Genomic DNA, 16,428 nt, shown 5'->3' on the forward strand with positions numbered 1-16,428 from the left:
CAAAGTTTCTTTGTCGCTGCCTTTAAAAAAAACACCAAAAAACTACCATTTATATATTTATTTTTTGATTCCTAGCATGCTCAAAAGGTCAAGGATCTTAAACTACAGTAGTGCTATACATCAGCAACTTTACTTATCATTTTATCACGCTTCATTTTATTGGATTATGGAATCAGCATCCAGCGACGGTGAGTGCGCACTTCTGGTTGATCGGGTTGAAGATGGTGGTGCCCGGGCAATTGTATGTCCACTGGCTGAAATTGCCGTTGGTCTGCTGAAAGCACAAGTTGTACGACCTGGAGCACGCGGTGCTGTTGAAGCGCCCGTTTACAGTGCAGTTGTTCGCCTGGCCCAGCACGTGTGCGGCCAGGCAGACCAGCACCGCGAAGGCGACGGTAAAGATGACCTGCAACACCACCGACCACCTTGTAGGAGACTTGGAGGAATGCAGAAGCCTTGCACTGAAAACTTTTATACTCAGCACACATTTAATAAGGGTCAGGGCGGGGAAAAAATTAAACACTAAAGGAGCGGGGAAAAAATCACACACCCCTATTTTTGACTAAATTGTCTCATTTTGATGCCAGAAGTTCTTCCCCTGCTGACAATTGGTGGCCCAAACAATCGTTTCTGTGTATTATACGTCCCAGAATCAAGAAGAACTCTCAGCACAATAAAGGGTGCCACACTATTCCCCACCCTAGGAGTCGGTTCTTCCCCGCATTGACCTAAGTTGTTCATGTTTGTGCCACTCCGCGAAATTGGTGTCCACTTGTTTCTTCGTGTCCCAGGTGAGAATCCAGTCAAAGAGTCCCATCTTCCCCACATCGAGGTGCCACATTCCCCTGGCCTGATCCATGTGTCGTGTGCCCTGTGAAGTTCGATGTACACACGTTGTTCACTTTACGTTCCCAGCGAATCGAGAAGACCCTTCACATCTGCCACCATTCCTGGTCGTGAATTGTCACGTGTCCGTGTTCGATGTGCCACTACGTGTCATGTTATTCCACGAAGTCGGCACTTCACGTTCGCTAGAGTGGAAATTTGACGTCACACGTTCGTATTGACACAACGTGTATAGGTCCGCACTCAGTCGAAGGCAAATTGACGTCACCAACGGTGGGAACTAGCGCGCAGTAGGCAACTGAGTCATCGTTCAACGGCGCCAACTGGCGCGGCTAGCAATTGACGTCCCCACGCGCGGCAACTGGCGCCCGGCAGGTAGGCAAACCCTCTGACGTCACCAAGCGGCGCGGCAACTGAGCGCCCGGCAGGTAGGCAAACCCTCTGACGTCACCAAGCGGCGCGGCAACTGAGCGCCCGGCAGGTAGGCAAACCCTCTGACGTCGTCGAGCAGCGCAAAGCAGGCTCACTGACAGGCATTTCGTGCACCTTGTACAGCACGTGTACAATGCGACCAAGAATGCGACTCGTTGAAATCTGGGAATGTTTCCTAGAGTAGCTCAAGGAGAGGTCTGATTGGGCGAGCCAGTATGGAGATGTAATGCGTGTCGAAGTGGCTCAGAGCGCAGAGGAGGGGGAATGGCATCCCCCGAGACGCTGTGAGTTCACAAATTCGTGAACTACTCCAGACCCAAAACAATCGATAAATTTATGAATCGAAATCCGGGTTGGTCGAGGGGGCATTCCCCGAAGCCACGCCGGGGGGTGGGGGTGGGGGGTGCTCCCGAGGGGCAACCACTCGCGAAATCTTGTGTACACTTGACTGGCCGAAATCTTGCGCAAAATCAGTTGAAATCTCGCGAAATCACTCCGAAATCTGGTGAAATTTCACAAAATTCCATGAAAATTTGGTGAAATTTCGCTAAATCCCACCAAAATTTCACGAAATCTGGCATAGTTTTGACGCGAAATCCTGCGAAATCTCGACGAAATCCCTACCTTTGAAGTCCTGTGTACAAAAAAATTACGAGTGTTTGCCCCCTCGCAGGCTCCCCTCCCCCTGAGCCACCTGAAAGGTGCGCAAAAAGTCGTACTTTGCCCTTGTTCTTAGTGGGCAACCATGACCCCCCTCGGTCTCTGGATCCGCCCTTGACCACTCTCCTGTCACCGAAGACTGCTCACAACCCACTGGAGGACATCTCCCGGGGGCGGCTGCTGCAGTGCGACTTACCCAGGACGCTCGCGACATGTTGCTACGGAGGCTGCCTGAAAACGAGTGCGACAGAGACAGGGGGCCGTCTGTCTGCTCTAGTTTTATCAGGCTCGCACCTGATTGTCGTCATGGTTCGTGGTTATGTAGAATGAAGGAAGCTTAGCGGGTTTCATGACGGGCGACAGTCTCATGAAGGATGACATTTATTGAGCATGAAATAAATTAATGGGACACAGCAGGTACTTTGGTTGCTATTCTAGGAGGTTTCCGTCCTTCGTCACTCAGAGAGGGCGGAAAGGGGCAGTCATCTGCCAGTGCGTCTCGTCAGTCTGCGAGTCTGCGTTCGCTTGTCTCGGCTTGTCTCGGCTTGTCTCGGTCCGTGCGCGCAAGCGTCACCCCCAGAAGAACCACCCCAAGCCTTTCTTGCTGGAAAAGAAGGAAAGCGAAGTTGAGACGGTTTCTTACAATTCAATCAAGTTTCAGAAAGGACAAAAAACAAAGATACAATTTTTCCATTATTTTGATCAAAAATTTATTTTGTTAGCGGCGTTGTGTTTCATTTTATTCTTATAATCGTGTCTGTCGTCATCATCATCACAGTAATACGGCACAGTATTGAATCACGTAAGACAGAAAAGTCACTTTGTTGTCATAATGGTACCAACGACACGAAAATACCTAATTTCGACAGGAGGTAATTTTCACTCTAGGTGATCTTGACTTTAAAGTGACCACTGGTTCCACTTGAATACCTCTCTTTCGTGCCGGTCACTGGTAGACCGGTGCAAGTGGATTCGACGGCTTCACTTAAGATCTTATGGTCACCTTCGCTGTCACCTGAGCTGCTTCATGTTATTCGCATGGTAGAATGCAGGGAATGACTTGCATGTCAAAAAAAGAGTTTCGTCTTCCCAGAGCGCAATACTTAGTCGTCTCTAGGATCATTACATGAGTATCACAGCTAGCTAAGTGCAGTTCTTATCTGTTTGCTTCTTGCAAACGAGCAATCTTCCTTCTCTCGTGAAGCACGTTGGCCAAAAATGAGCTCAAACATGGCTCAAATACATAAAAGCGCATATAGTGGCGAAATAAAACAACAAAACCATAACACGGCTAAGCCATATCACAGAAACAGCGTGCACGGTAGAACCGTGAGGGGTGTACCCTGGTAACGAAGCACCGTGCATTAATACGCCTTAAGGACGTTAATCCTAATTAATTAGGACTCGGGCCTAACATGAAGCTAATACAAAATAAGCGTAATGGTCTCCCCCACTAGAGATCCATGTCAATTCAATGGAAGGCTTGTACGGATTATTCACCACATGAAAAAAATACTTTGTTGTGGTGATCAACTATGTTTGATGGGCTGAATTCGATGTCCGTCCACGACCGAAAGCTGATAGCAACGACCAAGGGCAACTAGGCTGTTCTTTTTATCGCTATGCGTACAAGTAACCAGTCGTAGCAACCAGCTTTTGGTTGTAGATGTGGTCCGATTATCGATTGAAGCTCTCGAATTTAGTGCATCGAAAGAAGTTGATCACCTCAACAAATCTTTTTTCCTGTGCACGCCGATGATTAACACGTGTGGTGAGTGGTGATCGGCGTGGTGGTCCGTGGTGACGGGCGGCGCGAGCTAAGCCGTCCTTTGCCTCCGCACTGTCGGGGCGAGGCGCCCTGCCTGCCCCGCTCTCTAGGCGTAATCACCGTTTGCAAGCCTCGGGCCGGTCGTTGGGCGCCAGCTTGTCGCACACCACGTGGAGCAGGTTTGACAGCGCCTGGTCCTGGTCGGTCTCGCTGAATTTCTGTCGGAAAGGGTGAGAGCAATGGTTAGCCAGGAACGTTCGTATTGCTTGCGTCATTTCCTTCATATAATGGGAAATTTCTTCGTAACTGACATCCCCAAGAACACGAAACGCTCACAGTTACGTCATTTCGATGTCAATATGACAAATTTTAGTCAAAATTTCGACAAAAAGAGCATTATTTAGACGTCATTTTGGCGACCTTTGACTGCTTCGTGAGTGTTTCGTGTTCTTTGGGATGTAGAGTGTGTGGCTCAACTCACCCCGTTGAAGTTGACGGTGGGCACGAAGCTGATGTCGCGCGGCGTCCTCTCGCCCATGCCGGCCAGCAGCACTTGGCCTTCCCTGCCCGAGGCGCAGTCCTTGACCTCGCCTGCGCTGAGGCCGACCTCGGTCATGCACTGCAAACAGCAACAAAAACAATCACAACCTCGACCCAACACAGTGGGCCAGAAGACCTGCCGGAGGCGGTCAGAATCCCGGTGCGTTTTGAGCTCCGGAGTCACCAAGGGGCTCGAACCGAACGTGTGACCCCACCAATGGATTGCTCTCCGAACGAGGAAGTCAGTGGTGATGTCACACGTTCCTATCAAGATCTGTTGACAAACTCTGGAGCTCACGCGTGTAGAGTTCCGGCCACCTTCACCGGTTTTCTGGCTCACTGCGCCCAATAGGAACAAGACCCATGCACTGAGGAAGTTTTCTAGATTTCACGCTAAATGTTGAAGTACCATGTGGTGATGCATGATTTTAAACCTGTGCTCGAACCTGTGTAACGTTTCGCATAAATTTTGCTCAAATATGCATAAATTTGTGCATTTTTACGCATGACGTTATGAAAATTCCGCATAAGCACAACATCGTTGAAGTTACACGTACAAAGTTCTATATAAACATTTAGTGTGTTGGCTGTCACTCTAATGACAATTTCCAGGCTAATTTTTCTTACAAGAATGTCATTAGATCGTTGTCACGCCCATGCAATAAGTGCAGGAGATTTGCTGGTGAAAATGGAGACCACACACTAAATGTTAAAGTAGAATTTTCTACGAGTAACTTGCACGATTTTGTGCATACGTGGAATTTGCAAAATATTATGCGTAAAAATGCATAAGATTATGCAAAGTTGAGCACAGTCTTATGCAAAACGTTACGCAGGTTTAAAATCATGCAGAACGTGCACGTACAAACTTTTACAATAACATTTAGCGTGAATAGCGACCCACAACCCTCACCTTCTCGCTGGGCACCGACGGGTTGGTCTGCGACATGACGCACTGGACGAACTTGACTTGCTTCTTGTTGTCGCCGAGCAGGCGCGCCAAGCCGCACGCCTGCAGCTTGTTGCCGCGGCACTCGCTGGGCCCGTGCTGGCAGCGGAACGCGTAGCCCGTGTCCGAGGCGTGCGTCTGGAACGGGAAAGCGTATCGAACACACTTTCAAACATGGCTTCTCCTATCGCAGACGCGGAAAAAAAGAATCTGCACACACTTAATGTTTTTGTACAAATTTTGTACGAGACATCACAGTTTTTTTGTGCACACAAACTTTTCGTACAAATTTGTACGAAATTTTGTACAAAAAGGGGAAATTTGTGCAGTTTTTCGTACAAAAATTGTACGAAAAGTTCACAAAAGTGCACAAAAATCTGTGATGTCTCGTACAAAATTGTACATAACATTTAGTGTGAAGTTCTGTCAGCCTTGCTCTTAAGGCTAAGCAGGTTAATTTGTGACTAGGAAGTTAAAATAAATGTAACATTGTGACTGCAACACCAGGGATGACAAAGCGATGGACCTGACACCATAATAGTTGGTTCACTGCGTGATAGCACGCGTAATAGATTACTAGCCAAAATTCTCCAAATTGCACTGCAAAGTATTACAGAATTACAGTATTACAGAAAATGCTTTGCAACGTTACAAACCAATGCTTCACAACGTTGCAAACGTTTTTCTTCGCAACTTGCGAACTATTTCTTTCCAATGCGAAGAAAAAAGTTCGCAAGGGAGTTCCCAATACAAAGACGGAGAATACTTCGTACTGCAAAGTTTCTTTTCTTTGCAAGCTTTTACGAATGGGGAATTACCGATGCTTTGCCGTACGGCACGAACTCCACCACCATCCGCTGCGACCCCAGCGTCTCAAAGGTCGGCGCCAGCTGCTCCTTGATGAACTGGATGGAGTCCGGACACAGGGACTCGTACATGACGCGCAGCATCACCTGGGGAGGCAGAGGGGGCCATATTAGTCTGAGCTGGCACTGTGAAAATTTGCTGTCGATTAACTCTCCCAGTTTCCTAGTGAGAAATGCCGCGCAGCCTTCTCACACTTCTCTGCGACACGAATCGATCAAAACAGATAAATTTGTTCGTGATGCGAAGAAATGGGCCTTACGTTACTGAGAACCCTCCAGCATGGGTTACCTTCGCTGTGCTGTCTTTATACTAAGCGTTTTGTTCGTATGACGGAAGAAAATGCCCACTAGGATAAGACAAAATACAGTATGACAATTTCATCACTTTTAAAAAATTACAGTTTCAGCACAAGTTGATGGCGATTTCATCACGACAAGTTGATGATTTCATCTCAAGTTGATGACGATTTCATCACAAGTTGATGACGATTTCATCATTGGTTTGATAAAATTCTTGCACGGGAAATTTGCCTTGAAATTGAAAATCAAAATTTTCATAATGTAGCAGAGATGGCCCAGTGGGATAAATCAGCTGGGGGAACGACAGAAGGCGAACGCAACCACTTTCAGGACGAGACGCCCAATTTTTCGCACATTCCTCGTCGCGTTATCGACACCATTCCTAACCCCTGTTGGTCTCTCGCTGGCTGTTGTTGCAAACACAGTATCGGAACGAAAGCAGCCGTGCTTTGTGCTTTCGCGTCGGACAATGCAGCAGAGTGCCGCGGGCTTGTTTACCCTGCAAGGCTGGCGTAGCGCCTGCAGACGGCGGGGTAGGCAACCGCGCTGGAAGCTATGCAGCAGAGTGTCGCGGGCTTGCCTACCTGGCATTGTCAGGCGCCTGCAGAGGAACGTGCTCGCTTTGCTCCACGCTCAAAAACCTTTGCTAAGTATTTTGGTCGCGAGAGAGGCAGAAAAGCGGGAACCGGCACACTTGTGGGTGAGGGAAGGAGAGGCAGGCAGAGGAGGAGGGGCATGATGGGGAGGGGGGGAGGAGGAGGAGGAGCGTGGAGTGGGGGCAGACCGAGGATGAGGGATGGGAGGTAGTAGAGGGGCGGGAGCGGGGGGACCGCGGTCCCCCCGCTCCCGCCCCTCTCTACCTCTCCATCTCTCATCCACAGTGTGCCCCCTCTCCGCGCTCCTCCCCTCCTCCCGCCCTCCCCTCTGCCCCTCCTCCTCTGCCTGCCTCTCCTTCCCTCACCCACAAGTGTGCCGGCTCCCGCTTTTCTGCCTCTCTCGCGACCAAAATACTTAGCAAAGGTTTTTGAGCGTGGAGCAAAGCGAGCACGTTCCTCTGCAGGCGCCTGGCAATGCCAGGTAGGCAAGCCCGCGACACTGCTGCATAGCTTCCAGCGCGGTTGCCTACCCCGGCGTCTGCAGGCGCTCCACCTATGAAAACGCATGGGCCCATGGTAAAAACGGTTCCTGGTTTTCCCAGGATATCCCTGGAAATTGCCTATGTCGCTAGCACTGGCTTCCTGGGAAAACCAGGTACCGATTTTACCGTGCTCTCTTCAGGTGGCCCCGAAGAGTTCGCACAAAACTTAAATGTGCGTGACAGGGACCACACCATACATGCTTTGTGAGCACGCACACTAAATGTCATGGGACTTTTTTTGTCCCACGATTTATGCAATTTTAGGCACATCCCACGCGGATACAATTTTGTTCCCGAGGGGTGAATCACCAGTGTACTCATGTGTACAAATTGGCCCGTACTCAGTGTACTCTCAAGTTAAAAAAGGGCGAAATTCACTAGTTTTTCGACCGATTTGGCGTTGAATGCCAATTGAAACACTAAATAAAGCCGTAGAATGTTTTCAAATGTGAAATTTATGAGTAAAGCATGGTGTACTCACCCGTACTCATGTACTCATGTGTACACCAGAACGCAGAGTGATTCACCCCTCGTTTGTTCCCGTCTGGCGACACATTTTGTCCGACGCCTGCTGCAAATTGTGCTTTCACTAGACAATTTGTCCCGCCTGGCGGGCACAAAATTGCATCATTCATGGGACAAAAAAAGTCCCATGACATTTAGTGTGCGCATTTCAGGGGTGTGGAGTTCCCCGCACTTGTTTTCACGCACTTCCGGTAAATCCGCTCATACCCGCGGGGAGCGGCTTCCCCAAGGGCTCCCCCCTCCCCGCCGGGGCGTCGACCCGCGACGTGTGAGACCGGGCGGCAGACGCGGCGATAGACGGGGCAATAGACCGGGCAATATGCATAGAAAATGAGGTAATAATTCGATCCGGGTGACGGCGGCGGGCCGCGGCGGGGCCACTTTCTCCCAGGCGGCATTCTGGCCCAGCAAGAGCACAGTGGGCCAGAAGACCGGTGGAGGCGGCCTAAACTCTAAACGCGTTTTGAGCTCAAGAGTCGCTAAATGGGACTCGAACCAAACGTGTGACCCCACCAATGGATTGCTCTTCGAACGAGGAATCCATTGGTGGGGTCACACGTTCGGTTCGAGTCCCATTTAGCGACTCTGGAGCTGAAAACGCGTCTAGAGTTTTGGCCGCCTCCACCGCTCTTCTGGCCCACTGTGAAGAGGTGACCCAGACGGAAGAGGAGGGCACCGCGGTGCGGCCAACTTTTGTTTCGTTTTAAAAAGAGGCATATTTCTCATTTCAAAAAAAAATTCAACGTACGTCAAAGCAAAAGGGAAAAAAAATGGTACAGGCACAGATAGTAGTTTTATAATGTCCTTTCTTTCTTTTGTTTGAATGAGAGTACCCGTCGCACCAATGGCCGCGCAGCACGCTAAATGTGACGAATAGTTTTGGACGGAACGTCACATTTTTTGAGCACGCGCTCGAAGTATTGCGACGTATATCGAGCACATGTCTAACAGCAGATTGTTATAAAAGTACATAGAACAGCATTTTGAGCATACATAGGCTTGCAAAGAAAATAATTCGTAATTTATGAACTTATTCTTCTCACCACAAACGAAATAGTTTGCACCTGACTTACGCTCCAAACACTTCGTTTGGTTTTAAAGCTTACGTGACAAGTCGAATGGACACTTCCACAAGAGCGCCGAGTGAAGAACAAGAAGAATAATCAATTTAAGGAACTTTATATTTGCTCATTCTACATATTAGATTAAAAGTTTGTCTATCTTAGAACCAAAATTGTTAATTTTAAAGCTTCGTGCAAGTTCTGATCATGGAACTTCAGGCAAGGCGCGAGTGAAACTATAGGAAGAATAACAAATACCTGGAAATGCTTAGTCTCTAAACTGTCGTGATAAACTGTTGTACTATACTTATGGGTTTAATTCTGATCCTAGTATTGAAGCAAAATATTATTCCATAATTTAACCGTCAAGATCTAAACGTTATGGAACTAGTTCCGGTGCTATTTCTTCCTCTTGTTCTTCACTCGGTGTTCTGGTGGAAGTGTCTATTTCATTGCGAGACATTTGGAGTGCACGCTTTTGGAATGAGAGGCGACACCTTTACGGTGCAGTGATTGGATACGTCGGATTCCGCGGGCTTTTTGCGCGCGGCCTTGAAGGCCTTGAACCGCGGCGGACGCGAAACCGACACTGTACAGTACAAGCCGGCCGCCGCCTGGGCAGCGCCCGCCACTCCGCCCGGCTGGCTAGCTCGCTGGTTCAAAGAGTTGTTTTCGTCGCTGTCTCTCTCGCACCTGTGTGGGACGGCCCGTGAGTGCGAGAGAGACAGCGCGGCGAGAGCGACTCTCGGAGTCAGTCTGCAGCACGCGCAGGTGGGGAATTCCGCGCCGCAGCCGCGATTTCCAGCCGTGCAGATTTACATTAAACTGGAGACTGATTCCGAGAGTCGTTTTCGTCGCTCTGTCTCTCTCGCACTCATGGGCTGTCTTGTATGGGTGCGAGAGAGACAGAGCGACGGGAACGACTCTCGGAAAATCAGTCTGCTGGAGTGGCGTCGCCGTCCCGCGAGCCACGCCTGTCGGCTTGGCGCGATTCACGGGCTGTCGGCCGCGAAGGCCTGGAACCGCGAAGGGATCGCTGATTTACTTGAACTGAGACAGCCTGGAGGCTTCAGCGCCAGCACACTCGCCCAGGACGGCTAGCGTGGGTAAAGAGTCGATCGGCCTTCGCAACGCGTGTGGCGAGCTTCGGATGCACGTGCGAGCTGGCGAAACGCTTCGAGCTCCAATGTCTTATGCACGCCAGTTGAGGACTTCGCGCCCAGCCATCCAACTCGTGATGTTAACAATTAAGCTCGAATTGATTCAATCGTTGCGTTCATAATTCTCTTGCACTCAGGACGATATGTGAAACTTGTACGACGAAGATTCGAAATCGTTTTCTCGTATCAGCTTCATGTTCACCTTTGGCGATACAAGATCGCATTTTTCATGAACTAACACTGAGGCTTGTGAATACTGAAACACCAAAGTACAGAGATTTTAGTCACGTTTAGGAATTTTGCATATGCACTGGATCGTAAACCTTCGTAACATGTCTTACGTGATACAAAATTTACGGATCAAGGCCAACAAATTTGTAATCCAGACTACGTGTTACAGAAGTTTTGTATGAGTCTACAACGAATTATACTACAGAAAAGGTACGTATAAAAGATTCCCTTTGTACCTGACCGAAATTCCGGCCAATCATAAATATGAATTCCATGATTTTTCTTGCAGATATTACGAAGGTTTCTCTTGTATCCAGGCAACTAGTATAGCGGCATAGCAGAATAGGTACGTTTGGCGACGCACTACGAAGTGAATGCTCTCGTGATTATGCCCGTGCGGCGAATTCCGAGCCGAATTCATTGTAAAATAGCTCGAATTCCTTGAATTTTCATTGCAAGATATTTAGAGCTTAGTGTTCCCAGGCACTAGCATAGGGCGGCATAGGGCGACATAGGGTATGTTTGGGACGCATCGTACGTGAAGTGGAATGTCTCTGATTCATTGCACGATGATGTATGGCCTCAAAGCGTGCACTTGAAATCCATGCCGAAGTGTCTGAAGCCTGAACAAGCCAGTGAGTTAAATGGGCCATGGCAAAAAAGCCACAACTCGTTCAAAAATCCATTTCCACGTCTGAGCGTTCAAGTCTCCTTTAACAACCAAAGTGAGATAATAGCAACGACTGGGTCACGCTTCGGTGGGCATGGACTGCGGGCAGCGCACCGACTCACACACACTCACACCTACACACACACCTACACACACACCACACACCCTACACACACACACCTACACACACACTACACACACACACACACACACACACGCTCTGACCGACGGACGGACTTAGCTGGCGTGACGCACAGGCGGACGTTTGATAGACGGCTGGGCTCCTTATCATCGCTAAACAGCGGCGGCTTCGCCAAATCAGTTCCACAGACAGCGGACGGGTTCCGAGAGTCGGAGCCAAGAAGAACGCCCCAAAATCGGACAACGATAAGCAGCTCCCGAGAAAACCGTATCGTTTGTTGTGACCAGGAATACGCTGGTAAAATTAAAGCGCTGCTTGTATTGTATGAGTCATGCTTGAGTCAGTGACTTAACGTTTTCTATTTTGTAGAAAAGTTTTGAAATACAACTCAGACGGCTAAGTATCATTTAAAGAAAAGTTTTGTAATACAACTCAGACGGCTCAGTATTACAAGCGAATTTACAACTGCACCGCGTTTTCTCATAGTACAAGAGAAAGTCTTGTAATACATAACTTGCGCAGGCTACTGTTTAACAATAAAAAGAAAAGCATGTAGCGTTTGCTTCATAACAACGAAGAAAATGAAAGCATTGTAGAATTGCTTCGTAGTAATGAAGAAATAGTGCGTATTACGAAGGATTTTGCTTCACGAAGCAGTTCTTCGTAAATTTTACAACGCCTTCATTATCTTCGTATGACGATGCTATTGTTCGTGGAGTTTTTGCTGTATACGCGCCCCGATGCGTGCCATTCGGGAAAACAAACAGTGGCCCAGCGAGCGGTGTCCCGGTTCCGGGGTATCCGTGCCTCACTCCGTGCATGCGGACGGACGGGACGGGGCAAACAGGCCTTGGCTCGTGCGGCCGGCCGGCCTGCAGCCTCTTCCTCTGCAGGCTGAGAGTCGTCTTCGTCGCTCTGTCTCTCTCGCACTTATGGGCGCCTCGTGAAGGTGCGAGGGAGACAGAGCGACGACTCTCGGAATCAGTCTGCTGCTTATCCCGGTCAACGCCACCAACTCATCCCAGCCAGGGCGATCCCTCGGACCCAAGGGCAGCCAGAAACGGACTGGCGAGAAGACGCGTCCATTCACACTAGGAGTTTTTGCACAAATTTTGTAGGAGACATCACAGTATTCGTGCACACGAACTTTTCGTACAAATTTGTACAAAAACTTGTACAATTTTGTACAAAAATGGCGAAAAATGTGCAGTTTTTCGTACGAAAATTATACGAAAATTTCGTGTGCACAAAAATCTGTGATGTCTCGTACAAAATTGTACATAACATTTAGTGTTGTTCGATGCGAGATTCGCAAATTGGACGCAAGCCACAAACCAAATGTTTAAGCAGAATTTTGAACGTGTAACTACCACGAGTTTGTGCGCATACTTGAACTTTGCATAATATTATGAACAAAAATGAATAATTTATTCAAATTCGAAATCAATTTCAGTTTCACGTGAAACGTTACACAGATTCAAAATCATGCAACCCCACGTACGAAACAGTGCATGAACGTTCAGCGTGCACACCGTAGGCGTTTTTCACTGTGCAGGTGGGTGGGGCAGGCAGGAAGTCTCGCATAGGAAAGACTTTCGCGGAAGGCAGCCAGGCTCACGCACGGTGGCATGCCCGCGGCTCAAACAAGACGACACGCGCTCACGCTAAACGTTGTGTAGAATTTTTGTACGTGGTGCTGATGATTTTGAACTTGCGTAACGTTTTGCATAAAATTGTGCTCCATTGCATACATTTATGCATTTTAACACACAATATTACGCAAATTCCGCGTGTGCACAAAGTGCAAATTACACGTATAAAATTATACTCTAACATTTAGTGTGCGCACACCGGCCGGCACTTCTACCTTCACGAAAAACAGTAAGGAGACTTTGTTGAGGTTGTGCTAATCAACTTTGCTTGTTCGATGTCTGCAATCTTGTATCCACAATCAAAAGCTGCAAAGATACGACCATAGACGACAGCTAAGCTGGGGTTTGTTGTCCTCGTACAGCCTCATTCCAGGAACGTGACATCACGTTGAAACGAATGTGACAAAATGTCACGTTCTGTGTCACATTCGTTTGGATGTAAATCAGCCAATTAGCTTATTCACATTCGAACGAATGTGACACAATGCTCAAAGGAGGCCAGTCGTTTCGACGTGATGTCAAATTCCTGCAATCAGAGTGTTTTTGGTTGTAGGTGTTTGGAACTGTCAAGAGTTTTGCATGTCCTACCGAAACAAAGTCTTGTTTTCCGTGTTCCTCCGCAATGCACACACGGTAAAACCCTCCGGGAATGAACCGATTCGCGAGAATATTCCTGGAGCTAAGAAGGGTCGGCCAACCCGGCATCAATCCTCTATCAATATCAAACCGACTTGTGTGAAGCCTGTCTTGGCGGCACACAGTGGTCCAGAAGACCGGCAAAACCATGTCAAAACTCTAGACGCGTTTTGAGCTCCAGAGAGCTTAACCGGACAAAACGTGTAACCCCACCAATGGATTCGTCTCCGAACGAGGATTCCATTGGTGGTGGTCACACGCTCGGTTTGAGTTCTGTTTAGCTACTCTCGAGTTCAAAACGCGTCTTGAGTTTGGGCGCCTGCACTGTGCGGCGCCAGTGGTTGTCTGCGAGTCGTATGGAAATAGTTGACAAGGCCTCCGCGCGGCGCGTTATCTGCCGCTGCACTGGCCCCGTTCCGACGCGGCCCTTAAAGAGCCAAGGTTGTGACCCCCGCGCCCTGCTCCCATTCACTCAGCAGACTGATTCCGAGAGTCGTTTTCGTCGCGCCGTCCCTCTCGCACCTAAACGGGACGCCCCATGAGTGCGAGAGAGACAGAGCGACGAAAAGGACTCTGAACCAATCTGCAGGACTGACCTTCTTGGTGGGCGCGGACTGCTGCGCGGCCTGGCTGGCGGACACCAGCACCAGGGCGGCCAGCAGCACCGTGGACTTGGACATGGCCGCGGTCGTCGTCGTCCTGGAGGGAGACGTGTACGGCGCGCGGTCGGCGCGGCCGAGGCGTACGGCGGAGCGTTCGTGCGGTCGCGGGAGTCTCTGACGCGGAGCCCTGACGCGGTGCTCCGCACGACTCTGCTCGGCGAGGCGTCTGGCGTGTCTGCAGCGCGGCGGCCGCACGCCGCACGGCCCGTCGCCCCATCCACTCCCCCTCCAGTTCCAGTCGCGGCGATCGGACCTCGAATCTGGAGGGTAGGAGAAAGAGGCAACGCACCCGTACTGCGTTTACACGGTACTGTCATTTATTTTGCGATACTTTAAGTACCACAAATTTTTAGGTCATTTTGCTGTACAACCGAATATGCGAATCTCACGATGTCGAGGGGGCAAACCGAGGCAAACACTCCAAGAAATCGTGTACAGAGTACTCGGTATTACGGGGATACTACACGAGTATTACGGCATTAAAATGCCAAAAACTGGCACATATGGCCCAAAAGTTGTATTACAATAACGTGTATTACGCGTAATACACGGTTTTTGTGTACAAGGTATTGCCCCCTCGCACGATGTATCGCACCTAGAATGCAATAATTTAGTTGTGGCTATATTTTACCAAAGCACACCTTGATTATTGTGACAAAAGAGGCTTTTGGCACACTTTTGTCGCAAAATTGCAACGGGCTCTTCTATTGCACAATTGCACTTCAAAATGACACCATTTTGTCTTTTCTTAACATCCTGGCAGTTCTCAGTCCAGTAATATCCTCGGGAAAAAATATTTTGAACACAGAACTTGTTCTATTTCCCATATATGAGGATCAACTTTTCATATCTGCATGTCAAAACGGGTAAATACTTCACGGTAGAAACCGGTAAAACGGTTCCTGGTTGACCCCGGAAGCCTATGGCAAACACACAGACGATTTCCAGGGAGTTCCTGGGAAAACCAGGAACCGTTTTGACCGTGTTGAGACTCTATTAGATTTGGCAGGATTCTAGGTAGTGTCAGGATATGATAAGGAAGTAAAAGAAGAGAAGTTCTATTCTGAGAGTTTCTAGTTGTTAATACAAACATGATAATTTACAGTATCAAAAATAAGCATTGACTTAGATCTAAATCTTACAGACAAGAACCTTACTCTACTGTCTTTACACACTAAAGAATTGATTAGCTAACTATCACGAAACTAACAATCTTTTCATTTGTTTACAGAACGAGTTAAAATTGACTTTGAAATGATTCTTGTTCGTGTTGTGAACTTGATTATTAGTTTATTTTCGTTTATTAATTATTTCTGGTACCGCCTGGATTACGAGCCGACTCGCTCGCCAGACGTAAATGCAAACATTTCCTAAATAAATACTGCTTGGTCTTGGTGGCCCTTCGCACCGGAGTCCCACCGGCAGGACTCCGGGCTGCAGCGACTTCTCACGCCACTTTTCGAACTCTGATAAAAAACCCGGGCCTCCCTTCGAGCCTGAGTCGTGCCGGAGCGGGTAGGTCGTAGTCAGTGTGTGTCGGACGCCGGAACGGGCACACCACTCCAGTGAGGAGCCAGGAGCCACGACCAAGGACCCTAGTGAGTACGGCTGACGGCTGATTGCCGGGAAACATTGCCAAACTTGTAAGGTTAGGTCTGCTTGCGTTAGTATAGGATGCCTTAGAGTGTGGACTCGACTCTCACTGTGTTTTAAAATCTGAACCACCGACGAGAACTGTAAATTATAGTGACAACAACTTTCCCCTGTGTTACTTGTTCCTTGTGTTTTCCCCTTTTCCCCAAAACCTAACATCCACTGCGATACCTTTCGCGCGCCAAGAGAACCCGGGGCAGGATCGGTCTGAGAAACCGCCCACAACATGGTGCCCCGGGCCGAGTTGGTGCCCGTCTGGTTTGCAGTGGCTTTTTTTGGGTTTTTTCTCCCTAGCACCCCGCACATGGTGCCCCGGGCCGAGTTGGTGCCCGTCTGTCTTGCAGTGGCTTTTTTTGGGTTTTTTCTTCCTAGCTCCCCGAAATGGTGTTTGGGCCAGATTGGTGCCCGATTGGTGACCGTTGTGTTGTTCGGTTTTCTTTTCTAGGGGGGCACACAGGGTGCTTTGTGTCCGTTTGGTGTAACTCTGGTTTGTTAAGTTTTTTTTTTACTTTTCTGTGCACTTGACGCACGGTGCGT

The 16,428-nt window shown here is 48.8% G+C and overlaps 1 protein-coding gene across 1 annotated transcript; it reads right to left on the bottom strand.

The window, feature by feature from the left end:
• Positions 1 to 43: 43 nt before the first annotated feature.
• Positions 44 to 14,399, bottom strand: LOC117640607 (GILT-like protein 1). Its single transcript, XM_034377211.1, has 7 exons — positions 14,173 to 14,399; positions 6,014 to 6,148; positions 5,160 to 5,333; positions 4,188 to 4,325; positions 3,827 to 3,924; positions 2,135 to 2,542; positions 44 to 406 (listed from the first exon to the last, which is right to left on the bottom strand). Exons 1-6 carry the CDS (start codon positions 14,254 to 14,256, stop codon positions 2,509 to 2,511), a joined length of 663 nt encoding a protein of 220 aa, XP_034233102.1. The 5' UTR covers positions 14,257 to 14,399; the 3' UTR covers positions 44 to 406; positions 2,135 to 2,508.
• Positions 14,400 to 16,428: the final 2,029 nt, after the last annotated feature.

This window comes from Thrips palmi, unplaced genomic scaffold (genome assembly GCF_012932325.1).
Source record: "Thrips palmi isolate BJ-2018 unplaced genomic scaffold, TpBJ-2018v1 HiC_scaffold_12, whole genome shotgun sequence".
NCBI classification, from domain to species: domain Eukaryota; kingdom Metazoa; phylum Arthropoda; class Insecta; order Thysanoptera; family Thripidae; genus Thrips; species Thrips palmi.

Bases quoted from the DNA above. Each gene is read 5' to 3' on its own strand.
- LOC117640607 (XM_034377211.1), bottom strand. From the start codon at position 14,256: ATGTCCAAGTCCACGGTGCTGCTGGCCGCCCTGGTGCTGGTGTCCGCC. The intron at 4,326-5,159 runs GTGAGGGTTGTG...TGCTGTTTGCAG, and splicing joins CGTCGGTGCCCAGCGAGAAG to TGCATGACCGAGGTCGGCCT. The intron at 3,925-4,187 runs GTGAGTTGAGCC...CCTTTCCGACAG, and splicing joins CCACCGTCAACTTCAACGGG to AAATTCAGCGAGACCGACCA.